Source organism: Haliotis rufescens, unplaced genomic scaffold, assembly GCF_023055435.1.
Source record: "Haliotis rufescens isolate VD_foot unplaced genomic scaffold, xgHalRufe1.0.p SCAF_99, whole genome shotgun sequence".
Lineage (NCBI taxonomy): Eukaryota > Metazoa > Mollusca > Gastropoda > Lepetellida > Haliotidae > Haliotis > Haliotis rufescens.
The window spans coordinates 820,152-834,636 of record NW_025964393.1 but is presented as its reverse complement, the minus strand read 5'-3'; the positions used below and the strand labels follow the sequence as shown (position 1 = coordinate 834,636).

Below are 14,485 nucleotides of genomic sequence, written 5' to 3'. Positions count from 1 at the left end.
CCTCTTTGTCTTCAACCTCCTGGTCTACCAGCCCCTTGCCAACCGCTCGCTTGTCTACCATACCTTATCTCTACCTTATATCTACTACCCCATATCTTCCAAACTTTCCTACCATCAATCTTGTCTGCCATCACTTTGTCTATGTCCGCTTTTCTACCACCCCCTTGTCAACCACCTCTTTATGTATTTCTACCAGGGCAATATCTACCACCCTTTGTCTACCCCAACCTAATCCATCATCCCCTAACTATGAGACTCGGGTTGTCACATTGCTTGACCAGGTCAGCACAGGTCATCTTGTAGCGATGGAGCCGATCGCTGCTCCTGCTGTCAACCACTGACTGCCCTGTCCCAGACAGGATTATTTACCAACCGCAGTGATGTAGCTGGAATATAGCTGTAAAACAACAAACACCACTTAGGTAGGAAATGTCCGTGGAGGTGCTTGCTGTGACGCCAGGTGACAGGGTCCAGGTGACCAGGTCCAGGTGACCGGGTCCAGGTGACCAGGTCCAGGTGACTGGGTCTTGATCTTGCTCTGTCTGACTTGGTGTGTGAGTGAGCAGATGTGCTGTGTGGTTGAGCAGACAAACACTGCATATCATTTCTTTATTCCTGTCAGTGATACAGCATATTTAAATTTCACTCGTTCAATCACACTGGCTTCAGACTATTTGTCTTTCTCAAATGATATTCTGTCCTGCTTAACATTATAGTGATACACTATCCTATATGCTCTGATATTCTTTTGTACATATCCTGATTTTGATCTGGTGCAGTAAATAATTCAGGTTACACTCACGGAACTGACTGATAGTGAGGCGGTGATGGGGACATATCTTGCCAAATGAACGTATTGCACTAAATGGGTTCACAGGTGAAGATTCCGGGTTAGAATAGGTCTTCAGCAACCCATACTTGCCGTAAGAGGCGACTATGCTTGTCGTAGAAGGTGACTAACGGGATCGGGTGGTTAGGCTTGCTGACTTGGTTGATACATGTCATCGATCCCAATAGCGTGGATCGTCTGGTCCAGACTCGATTATTTTACAGACCGCCGTCATATAGCTGGAATATTGCTGAGTGCGGCATTAAACAACAAAACAACTAACTAATGGGTTTAAGGCATTTATTATGATAGAATGGAAATATAAGACACTGAATAATCAAGGTTTACCCCAATATTCTATCCAGCATACCCCAATATTCTATCCAGCATACCCTAATAAGCTATCTAGCATATCCTAAAATTCTATTCAGCATACTCTAATATTCTATCCAGCATACCTTAATATTCTATCCAGTATACCCTAATATTCAGGTATAGAAACTAACTGTTTTAGCCCACTACTCCTTATAATGATAACATATAGCAAAACCCTTAAAAATGGCAAATTTCTACTAGTCCTTATGATACCTTAACTATTGGGCAGTTTGGCAAGGCCTATAGGACTAGTGCCAATTTCTAATGCTGATATTCCATCCAGCATATCCTAAAATTCTATTCAGCATACCTTAATATTCTATCCAGCATACCCCAATATTCTATCCAGCATACCCCAATATTCTATCCAGCGTACCCTGATATTCTATCCAACATATCCTAAAATTCTATTCAGCATATCCTAATATTCCATACAGCATACCTTAATATTCCATCTAGCATACCCCAATATTCTATCCAGTATACCCTAATATTCTATCCAGCATATCCTTAAAATTCTATTCAGCATACCCTAATATTCTATCCAGCATACCTTAGTATTCTATCCAGCATATCCTAAAATTCTATTCAGCATATCCTAATATTCCATACGGCATACCTTAATATTCTATCCAGCAAAAATTCTTTCCAGCATACCATAATATTCTGTTAGCATACCCTAACATTCTATCCAGCACACCTTGATAATCTATCCACCATATCCTAATATTCTAACCAGCATACCCTAATACACTGTCTAACACACCCTGAGACACTGTGAAGTATCTCACACACCCTGATATCCTATTCTGTACTATTCACTGTGACATACTGTCCAAAATGCCCTGACACATGAACACACATCACCTGCTATGGTATCTCCTACATACCCTCATATACTACCTTACACACTCAACATACTATCTCACCTACCTTGTATGCTATCCGACATACACTCTCCGACACACTTCATACATTCTCCGACTTACCCTCTACACAATCAAACTTACCCTATACACTGTCCAATCTACCGACTGTACTACCCGACCTACCCTACACACTATCCAATCTACCCTATACACTATCCTATCTACCCTACACACTATCCGATCAACCCTATACAATATCCGCCATACCCTACACACTATCCAACCTACCCAACACACTATCCGACCTACCCTACACACTATCCGACCTACCCTAAACACTATCCGACCTACCGTATATACTATCTGATTTACCCTACACACTATCCGACCTACCCTACACACTATCCGACCTACCCTTCACACTATCCGACCTACCCTATATACTATCCGACCTTCCCTATATACTTTCCGACCTACCCTACACACTATCCGACCTACCCTATATACTATCTGATTTACCCTACACACTATACGACCTATCCTAAACAGTATCTGACCTACCCTACACACTATCTGACCTACCCTAAATACTATCTGACCTACCCTACACACTATCTGACCTACCCTACACACTATCTGATCTACCCTACACACTATCTGACCTACCCTACACACTATCCGACCTATCTTACACTATCCGAACTAACCGACACACTATCTGACCTACCCTACACACTATCCGACCTAACCTACACACTATTTGACCTACCCAATATACTATCTGATCTACACTATATACTATCTGATTTACCCTACACACTATCCGACCTACCCTATATACTATCCGATCTACCCTACACACTATCCGACCTACCCTGTAACACCTATGATGTCTCCGTCCAGAACCTAGTCCAGTGTCTGGCTTGATTAGAAAGGACAATTGCCCTCTGCCTGAATATCCCAGTCAAGTCAGTCACCGTCCACAGGAAATGAAGCTGGTGGGGAGTTTATAGAACTAATTAAAGTAGAGATAACGAACCAAAGGGGGGCAGAGACAGCCACAGGCTCATGGAGCTCGGTATATCACTGGGTAATTTGAGAGGGAAGCAGAGACTGAAAATCTATTGCTGCAGATGTCTTTTTTCCTGCTTATATAATGCATGGAATCAGGTTTTTTATTGGCCGTCTGAAGGGGAGGTGAAGTTTGGTTGGAGGGGCCAGCATCACTTTCATTAATCTTTGATGTTGCTACTCTATAAACATTCCTTGTTACAGACCGCTCTTGCTGGGATAAACTGTGCCATTGTTTTGCCTCGCTCAATGATGTTAACCAGTTGGGTGATCGCCTAAATGAAGGACGGGGAGGGGAGCTGGGGATAAGTTTTGGGAAGGGTGATTGAGAGGCAGTGAGTACAATGGGGGGGGGGGGGGGGGGGTCAAGGGGGATAGGACAGTGGGGGTCAAGGGAGAGGGACAGTTGGGCAAGGGAGAGAGGAAAGTGGGGGGGCAAGGGAGGAAGTGGGGATCAAGGGAGAGAGGACAGTGGAGGATGAAGGAGGGGGGACAGTTGGGGTCAAGGGAGGGGGCAGTGGGGGTCAATGGAGGGAGGACAGTGGGTGTCAAGGGAGGGGGGCAGTTGGGGCAAGGGAGAGAGGACAGTGGGGGCAAGGGAGGGAGGACAGTGGGGGGCAAGGGAGGTGGGGGGGGGGGCACAGTTGGGGTCAAGGGGGAGAGGCCAGGGGGGTCAAGGGAGGGAGGACAGTGGGGTCAAGGGAGGGAGGACAGTGGGGGTCACGGGAGGTGGGGGGCAGTTGGGGTCAAGGGGGAGAGGACAGTGGGGGCTAAGGGAGAGGAGGCCTTGAGTATAGGACAAGGAGAGAGAACAGTGGGTTTCAAGAGGCAAGGACAATGGGGGTCAGGGGGAGAGCACTGTGGGGTGAAATGTTGTGGCGGAGGAATAGAAGAGAACAGTTGGGGACAGAGGGCAGTGGGTAAGGGGCTGTAGTGAGTGAACACTGTGGGGCAAAGATGGTAAAAATAAGCTGGTGGGAACAGTAGGGTAGTCCAGTGGAGTGGGTAACAAGAAAGGTATGGTGACATGTTTGTGCATGTGTGTGGATGTAAGTGACTGGGTTACATGCAGAAAGAGTTCATCATTAAGAGTACCTGCAGCATGTATTTAGGGTCATCATGAAGTGTACAGATACAGCAAAGATGTAGTCATCTTTGAGGGTACATGCAGCGGTAGAAACTAACATGTTTAGTCCTCTAGTCCTTATAATGATACCATATAAGAAAACCCTTAAAAATTGCAAATTTCTAATAGTCCTTATGATACTTAAAATATTGGACAGTTTGGCAAGGACTACAAGACTAGTGCCAATTTCTAACCCTGGCATGCTTCAAGGATGCATTCTCATGGTTACATGCAGCATATATTTTGTGGGTTATTTCAATTTACAGGTGCAAGGATGAAGGGTTACAAATGACAAATTGAAGTTGCAGCAGTACTGTTTTGTAGCTTCGCCTTGGTCTGTCAGGATAGCTAATTGTAATTTCAGTATTTCAGACAGTTATGGGTAAGAGAATGGCAAAATGGTAAATAACTCACTAATGGCATTTAACAGGACCGCAGTAGGAGCGTTGATGTTTTGGAACTATTGAGGGTAGGATGAGGAGACAAATATTGATTGTGGAGACCACCCACTGGGAGATCGGACAAAAAACACTACCCTGTGTGACAGGCATCAGTTGTCACTTTCTGCTTGTCGTAAGAAGTCATATTTCGGTGTAAAAATGGTAATTGCATATAAATTGAATTATATACTGCTGGTTATATCTTCTGTGCCATACACTGGCATATTGATTTCCCCACATCATCAGGTTGTGTTTACCTCCTATATTTCCATCAACGCTTCCTCTGACAAATATAAATTAAATGTCTATTTGTCACGGTTGTCATGGAAAGAATGATAAAAATATGAATTTCATAGAATTCAATTTTCATGTCAGTATTTTTATCAAAGCACATGAGTGTTATTCAAATGATTATCTGAGCTTTTTTGATTAGCTGTTCTGTGAATGTAAACTGTTGTGGAATCAAGAAACTCATGCACACTTCAATGATAAGATATCGCTAACCTGTAATTCATCCAAGGAAATTGTACATGTAGCTATTTAAGACTGAAGGATTTGAATTAAATATTGCCATTCATTAAACTTTGCATTACATCATAGTGGATCACAGGATCATGGCCTAACTTATCATGGTCCTCAGCCAGATACACTGGATCATGGACCCCCACTACCACGCACATTAAATCATTGTCACTAAATAATAACAGGAGTCATGGTCCTTCAGCTGATCATGGAACACAGGATCATGGCCTAACTTATCATTGTCCTCTGCCAGATACACTGGATCATGGACCTTCACTACCATGTACATGCTACTAACGGATCATGTGGTCGGGCTCTCTTACTTTGTTGATGCATGTCATTGTATCCCAATTGCGTAGATCGATGCTCATGATGTCAATCATGGATTGTCTGGTCCAGACTCGATTATTTACAGACCGCCGTCATATAGCTGGAGTATTGCTGAGTGCGGCATTTAACAACAAATCAAACCAAACCAAACCAAACCAAACCAAACCAAACACATTACATCAGTATCTAACGAGTGCATGATCTGGACATTTTGGGGTTATTGGAAAGTCTTTTTGTGCAGCGAGGGCTCCCCACAGGGATACAATATAAGAAGTATCTTGGTTTGTGTGTCATGTCTGCTGTAGTGTTTCTTACATGTTGTTGCCATGCTGATGTTACAATGGAACTCTTGTCTTGCAGGACATTCGCAAAATAGTAGCTCCAGTTTTAAGAAGTTTTCAAGGCGAGATCGACGCTCTTTCAAAACGCAGCAAGGCAGCAGAGGCAGCATTCCTCTCCATATACAAGAAATTAATAGATCTGCCAGGTACTGTTTGGTGTGTCTCTCGGTGTCCTCCATGTTGTGTCCCGTGTACTAGACCCTGTGTCACTGTAGGTCAGTCCTCCATGTTGTGTTCCTTGTCCTGCTAGTCCCTGTGTCACTGTAGATCAGTCCTCCATGTTGTGTTCCTTGTCCAGCTAGACCCTGTGACACTTTAGATCAGTCCTCCATGTTGTGTTCCTTGTCCTGCTAGACCCTGTGTCACTGTAGATCAGTCCTCCATGTTGTGTTCCTTGTCCAGCTAGACCCTGTGTCACTGTAGATCAGTCCTCCATGTTGTGTTCCTTGTCCAGCTAGACCCTGTGTCACTGTAGATCAGTCCTCCATGTTGTGTTCCTTGTCCTGCTAGACCCTGTGTCATTGTAGATCAGTCCTCCATGTTGTGTTCCTTGTCCTGCTAGACCCTGTGTCACTGTAGATCAGTCCTCCATGTTGTGTCCTGCTAGACCCTGTGTCATTGTAGATCAGTCCTCCATGTTGTGTTCCTTGTCCAGCTAGACCCTGTGTCACTGTAGATCAGTCCTCCATGTTGTGTTCCTTGTCCAGCTAGACCCTGTGTCACTGTAGATCAGTCCTCCATGTTGTGTCCTGCTAGACCCTGTGTCACTGTAGATAAGTCCTCCATGTTGTGTTCCTTGTCCTGCTAGACCCTGTGTCACTGGAGATTAGTCCTCCATGTTGTGTCCTGCTAGACCCTGTGTCACTGTAGATCAGTCCTCCATGTTGTGTCCAGCTAGACCCTGTGTCACTGTAGATCAGTCCTCCATGTTGTGTTCCTTGTCCAGCTAGACCCTGTGTCACTGTAAATCAGTCCTCCATGTTTTGCTCTGTTCCAACAGACCCTGTCTCTACTTGTCACTCCATCAGTCCTCCATGTTCTGCTCTGTTCTAACAGACCCTGTCTCTACTTGTCACTCCATCAGTCCTCCATGTTCTGCTCTGTTCTAACAGACCCTGTCTCTACTTGTCACTCCATCAGTCCTCCATGTTCTGCTCTGTTCTAACAGACCCTGTTCCGGTGCTGGACCATGCGCTGCAGATCCAGAAGAAAGCCCAGCGGGCCCAGGACCTTGAGCTGGAGAACAAGCAGCTACGGGAGACACTCGACGAGTACAATCATGAGTTTGCTGAAGTAAAAAACCAAGGTCAGTTTGATTTAATAGAATTTAAGATCGTTCTGCATCACCCTATTGCTGTTTGTAAGAGGCAACTAAATTTATCTGGCGGTCAGGCTCTGTGACTGGGCTAATTATTTAAAGGCTGCAATGAATTTGGAAGCTGAAATATTAATGGCAGCCAATGTTTGTGGGTTTGAATCCCGAATGGTCCTGATTATGTTTCTAGGTTTGACAGCACCATACCCGTGCTCGTGGGTTTCACCAGAGTTGTAAATGTCCGAGACATTGGGCCTTCCTCCCACATTAAATTGACGTGCCGTGATATAACTGGAATATTGTTCAAAGCGGTGTTAAACCAACTCACTCACTGATGGCAGCACTTTGAAGTCGCCTGAAGTACTGTTATGTGTCTGAATAACAATCTGTTCAGTAGATGCTAATGGTTAGCTATGCATCATTCCACATTGTGAACCTAGCATTTCAACTCTATTTAATCTGGGTTAGAGTAAAGAGCTTTGTCTGTGTTAAAGTATAGGGGGAGGTCGGGTAGCCTAGTGATTAAAGCGTTTGCTCGTCAAGCCGAGGATCAGGGTTCGATTCCCGACATGGGTACAATGTGTGAAGCCCATTTCTGGTGTCCCCCGCCGTGATATTGCTGGAATATTGCTAAAAGCGGCGTAAAACCATATTCACTCACTCACTAAAGTGTAGAGCTTATGGATGGCTTAGAGTATAGAGACATAAGTCTGGATTAGTGTACGGTGTATACGGAGCTGAGTATCGCCTCGTATCTGACAATACAACTGGTATCACGATGCAGACTGACAATACAACTGGTATCACAATACACCAACAAATAGGAAAAAATGATGACATCACTGAAATATAACTCAAAAACCTCTGGATTCATACATCTACTTATTATTATCCCCCCAAAAAAAAGACAAGAACAAAACAGTTTCAAATGAAGGGATGGTTATTAGATGTAATAGTTAATTAGCAGTGACGTCCTCTATGACCACGTCCTTGTGTTCCACCATGTTTACAAGTTGCGCTATGCTCCTTCTGCCATTACGGGAGGTAACTCAGTAATAGAACTCTGTTCTATTTATAGCATATCACAGTCTCACAAACTGATGATTCAAGTATTGTCTGTTCCTTAGTATCGATGATATTGTAGGTATCGGTGAATCGTTTCAGCCCTGGTGTAAAGAGCCTCTCACAGTTCTTGCATTAAGACAGCTTAGAACACGTTTTTGGTGCTTTGGCATTTTTGAGTCTGCATTGAGCTGAAAGCTGTGTTAAAGTTTAGAGGTTTTAGCATAGACGTTTGAGCATTCCTAGCACTAAAACAGCTTGTTGGGACACATTAATAAAGTTTGATAATATCTAATCGGTTTTCGAGTATAGCATGTTCTCAGTGACAGAATTGTCGACTTGACATGAAGAAGAAGTATGCATAACATGAAGGATTGGAATTTGCTCCAAACTAAAGATTTGCTTTTGTTATTTTGGTGAATCTTGACTTTGTTGAAATATACTACTCAGAAGAAGTTAGGGATGCCCCGTTCTTTATATTACTATAGCTAACCTGTGATGGCGTGGCATTAACAGTAATGTGAAATATTAGGGTGTTCTTTCACTTCTTTTGAGTAGTATATTTTGCCTCTAAATCTTATGTGAGTTTAGCAGAGTAATCATGCGACATAATGTGTGTCATAATTACTTTTCCTGCAGCCCCTGTGTGTCAGTGGGGCTGATGTATTGCAGTGTCCAACTAGCAGCCAGATATCTGAAAAGATTTAAAACTGTCACTACTAATGGCATCCTCACATTCCTGGTGGAGACACAGCCATTTGTCTCCAGCCCTGAATAACAACGACTTTTATGTGAATAGTGCACAGGTGATAGAACTGGGAAGGGCTGTAGGATGGCTGTAAGATGGCTGTAGTCAATCTGTAAAGAGCTAGGCCTTCGTATGTGGAACACTTTGGTTTATTTGATATCCCGAGTTTGAATTGTGTGAATATGAAGGTTTCCTTGTGCAAAAAAAGCTTTAATTTTTGGTGGTTTTCTTCATTTCCAAACCATGTGCTTCTAGTTTACTAGCCCAGGATAATACCTTCATCCTCATCTTTAGCAGTGATACAATACCCTCATGGTAATGAGACCACTTTTCACTGTATAAATTTTGGCTGGTGATGATCTGGAGGGGCACAGTCCTGTGCACGGTGAATGCGGCGTTAAACCCCATTTCACCTCACCTCACCTCACCTCGCCTCACCTCACCTCACCTCACCTCACCTCACCTGTGCACGGCACACAGGTCACAAATTTGGTGAAGTTAAACAATGTTGGTCACAGAGAATAGTTGGATTCGGCAACCGTGTTTGGTAGCATGACCCCTGAGAGTTTCTAGGGCTTCGGCCCTGCCCCACACTGAAGCACAAGTGACTTTGTTTGTTCACCCAGCAGTGAATGGGTACCCGGTAGGATGAGATGGTTATGAGACTGTTAGCCTTTTAGTGCCTGACAGGCTGCTTGGGTTGTATACTCCCCCGGAGCTGAGAATGAAAAAATAAATTGAGTGCATTCTGATCTGGTGACTAGGGTTATAATAAATATGATCTATCGTGGTGTAAGGGCTTTTGAGCAGTTATATGCCATTGATAATAATAATGATGATAATAATTATAATAATGATGAAGATGATGATGTTTGAACGCACTTGGGGGCGGTTGGGTTGCCCAGTGGTTAAAGCGTTCGCTCGTCACGCGGAAGACCCGGGTTCGATTCCTGACATGGGTACAATGTGTGAAGCCAATTTCTTGTGTCCCCACCCAGATATTGCTGGATTATAGCTAAAAGTGGCGTAAAACCATATTCACTCACTCACTCACTGACTCACTTGAACGCACTTGTCTTGTCATTGTGATAGGACCGTTGTTAAAGCTTGCACTTGTCATGAAGATGCTGTGTTTAGTTCTCCACATGGATATGTGTGGCATCCATTCTTGGTGTTACTAGTCTTGATACAGCTGAAATATTGCTAATAGCCGGTATTGATTTAAGCTGGGATGATCTTGTCATAATCCTGTTGTTATAGTAATCCCATCAGTTTTATTTTAACATAGTTTGACATTACCTTGAAGGAAGTGAGTCTGGTGGCACCCATGAAATCTTTTGAGGGTAAGGCTTATTGTATTGAAGGTGTCAAACCTGAAGAATGTGATGATGATGTGGAGATATTACAGAACAATGGTGTAGGACATGACTCTCTCTGTGTCCTCATGTAGTTTCCTGCATCTTGAGAACAATTACATGCATTTGTTCACCCCAAAAACATTGCCCTGTGACCACTTCCCTATTGGACTGTGGGCTGGTGTAATATCTGGAGCATGTACAACACTAACACAGTGATGTTATCAACTTCTTTGATAGGCATTTAGAAGTTGGAGTACTAAGTAAGGATAGGATTTATGGATGAACAACTTCTTTATTACAATTAAAAGCGAAGATTCTGTGTAGGTTTTAACACCGTTATCAAGCAAGTAATAACTGTGTTAGAACCTACACCGATTGGTCTCAGAGAGTTCAGCAGCTTCATGCCTGAGAGTCTCTTGGGCTTGTCTGGTCCCACACTGAAGCACATTTGGTGTCTCCTTAGGCATGTGACTTTGTTCGATGGGGGGCACGGGTGGTCCAGTCGTCTGGGGCCGCGATTCACTGTGCAGAGTTGTGTCCCTTGGGCACGCCAGAAACCTATGATTGTGGGTTCGAATCCCGGTTCGCCTTGATTATGTTTCTAGGTTTGTCAGCACCATACCCGTGCTCGTGGGTTTCACCGAAGTGGTAAAAGTCCTCCCACATTAAGCTGACACACCGTGATATAACTGGAATACTGTTAAAAGCGGCGTAAAACACAACACACTCACTCACTTTGTTCGATGACATTGTTAACCTTCCAGTGTCTTACAGGCAGCTTGGGTTTTGTACTCCCCAGGGAGCTGGGAATAAGAGTTGATTGCAAACTGATTCATTGATGGAGGTGATAATGATTTAGCACCATGTTGAATTTGGCACTTAATAAATTGCTCATAATATCAATCACTGCCATGTCTGGTCCAGAGTGGTTCAGACTATTACTGCGTGCTGTGTTAATCAGAAAAGAAAACTGTTCACTGTCCAATCAGTGATGTTGCATGAGTAATATTATGCATTGTCATTATGATGGATAGCTTTGAATGCTCTAGTTGGGATTGTATAACATGGCGACAACAGTTTGCATTGTAAGAAATTCATAAAAAGCTTTTGAAATGAAGACAGTATTGACATTAGATAGGATTGTCAGGATTTGAAGATAGGTAGTGTCATTGTAATGGTGACATGATGGGATTATTTATGTATTTATATATTTATGTATGTATGTCTTTACCATATTTCAGATTGAATACACAGGTATTATATTCAGGGATCCCCTGCATCTTAATTTGAAATGTGTAGTGATGTGTTGAGAGGGGCAGTGATGTGTTGAGAGGGGTAGTATAGGTGTTGAGAGGGGTAGTCATGTGTTGAGAGGGGTAGTCATGTTGAGAGGGGTAGTATAGGTGTTGAGAGGGGTAGTTATGTGTTGGGAGGGGTAGTGATGTCTTGAGAGGGGTAGTGATGTCTTGAGAGGGGTAGTGATGTGTTGAGAGAATTGTTGAGAGGGGTAGTGATGTGTTTAGAGGGGTAGTGATGTGTTGAGAGGGGCAGTGATGTGTTGAGAGGGGTAGTGATGTGTTGAGAGGGGTAGTGATGTGTTGAGAGGGGTAGTGATGTGTTGAGAGGGGCAGTGATGTGTTGAGAGGGGTAGTGATGTGTTGAGAGGGGTAGTGATGTGTAGTGATGTGTTGAGAGGGGTAGTGATGTGTTTAGAGGGGTAGTCATGTGTTGAGAGGGGCAGTGATGTGTTTAGAGGGGTAGTCATGTGTTGAGAGGGGCAGTGATGTGTTGAGAGGGGCAGTGATGTGTTGAGAGGGGTAGTGATGTGTTGAGAGGGGTAGTGATGTGTTGAGAGGGGTAGTGATGTGTTGAGAGGGGTAGTGATGTGTTGAGAGGGGTAGTGATGTGTAGTGATGTGTTGAGAGGGGTAGCGATGTGTTGAGAGGGGTAGTGATGTCTTGAGAGGGGTAGTCATGTGTTGAGAGGGGTAGGGATGTGTTGAGAGGGGTAGTCATGTGTTGAGAGGGGTAGTCATGTGTTGAGAGGGGTAGTGATGTGTAGTCATGTGTTGAGAGGGGTAGTCATGTGTTGAGAGGGGTAGTGATGTCTTGAGAGGGGTAGTCATGTGTTGAGAGGGGTAGTGTAGTGTTGAGAGAGGTAGTCATGTGTTGAGAGGGGTAGTGATGTGTTGAGAGGGGTAGCGATGTGTTGAGAGGGTAGTCATGTGTTGAGAGGGGTAGTCATGTGTTGAGAGGGGTAGCGATGTGTTGAGAGGGGTAGTCATGTGTTGAGAGGGGTAGTGTAGTGTTGAGAGAGGTAGTCATGTGTTGAGAGGGGAAGTGATGTGTTGAGAGGGGTAGCGATGTGTTGAGAGGGTAGTCATGTGTTGAGAGGGGTAGCGATGTGTTGAGAGGGTAGTCATGTGTTGAGAGGGGTAGCGATGTGTTGAGAGGGGTAGTCATGTGTTGAGAGGGGTAGTCATGTGTTTAGAGAATTGTTGAGAGGGGTAGTGATGTCTTTAGAGGGGTAGTGATGTGTTGAGAGAATTGTTGAGAGGGGTAGTGATGTCTTGAGAGGGTTAGTCATGTGTTGAGAGGGGTAGTGATATGTTGACAGGGGACAGTGATGTGTTTTGAGGGGATACTGATGTGTTGTGAGGGTATAATGATGTGTTATGAGGGGATAGTGATGTGTTGACAGGGGACAGTGATGTGTTTTGAGGGGATAATGATGTGTTGTGAGGGGATAATGAGGTGTTGTGAGGGGATAGTGATGTGTTGACAGGGGACAGTGATGTGTTGACACGGGATAGTGATGTCTTGATGGGACAGTGATGTGTTGACAGGGGATAGTGATGTGTTGACATGGGACAGTGATGTGTTGACAGGGGATAGTGATGTGTTGACAGGGGATAGTGATGTGTTGACAGGGGACAGTGATGTGTTGACAAGGGCTAGCGAAAGAGGATAGTGATGAGGTCACTGGGTATAATGATGTGTTGTGAGGGGATAGTGATGTGTTGACAGGGGACAGTGATGTGTTGACAGGGGATAGTGATGTGTTGACAGGGGATAGTGATGTGTTGACCGGGGACAGTGATGTGTTGACAGGGGATAGTGATGTGTTGACAGGGGATAGTGATGTGTTGACAGGGGACAGTGTTGTGTTGACAAGGGCTAGTGAAAGAGGATAGTGATTTGGTTACTGGGTATAATGATGTGTTGCGAGGGGATAGTGATGTGTTGCGAGGAGATAGTGATGTGTTGACAGGGGACAGTGATGTGTTGACAGGGGATAGTGATGTGTTGACAGGGGACAGTGATGTGTTGACAGGGAAAAGGGATGTGTTGACATGGGATAGTGATGTGTTGACAGGGGACAGTGATGTGTTGATAGGTGACAGTGATGTGTTGACAGGGGACAGTGATGTGTTGACAGGGGACAGTGATGTGTTGACAGGGGACAGTGATGTGTTGATGGGGTACAGTGATGTGTTGATGGGGTACAGTGATGTGTTGATAGGGGATAGTGATGCATTGAGAGGTACATTGAGATGCATTGAGTGATGTGTTTAAACAGGGTATTGATGTGTTGAGAGGCATAGTTCTGAGAGAGATAGTTATGTTTTGAGAGAGATAGTTATGTTTTAGAGGGGGTAAGCAACGTGTCCTGTTCCCCCTCCCCCTCCCCCACCCCTCATGCTCATGTTCGCCTCCTGCGCTATTGTGTTGTAATGAAACAGCATCATGCCTCAGCGTATCAGGTTAGAGACTTGATTGTGAATTGATAATGTTTGGGATTTAATCGTCCTGAAAAGAAGCTATCTCTGTAGTGGTATTCCGCTGGTAGTTTGATTTCATTGTCCGTGTGGGGGTAGTCAGGCGTGAAATATTTAACCACAGTATGCAGGTCACTGTGGGATGGGGAGCCGGCCAGAAAGAAGAGGCCCACTCAATTGAAAACTTTTAATTTGCTTTCTCAATGGGTGATGCAGACAGAATGATATTTGTGATTTTGATGTAGTCGATTGTTACGAAGTGATGGTTGACATGATTTCGCCTGTATTCAGGCGTGTGCGAGCCAGGCCAGACAAGGTAAA

The 14,485-nt window shown here is 44.2% G+C and overlaps 1 protein-coding gene across 4 annotated transcripts in view; it reads left to right on the top strand.

The window, feature by feature from the left end:
- LOC124120294 (protein CASP-like) overlaps positions 1–14,485 on the top strand; it is a 136,192-nt gene that overhangs the window by 28,894 nt on the left and 92,813 nt on the right. For all 4 annotated transcript variants that reach the window (XM_048391788.1, XM_046483089.2, XM_046483090.2 and 1 more), the window contains exons 3-4: positions 5,923–6,049; positions 7,072–7,209. In XM_048391788.1, the coding sequence (XP_048247745.1) occupies positions 5,923–6,049; positions 7,072–7,209 (265 nt within the window). The remainder of the gene's footprint in view (positions 1–5,922; positions 6,050–7,071; positions 7,210–14,485) is intronic.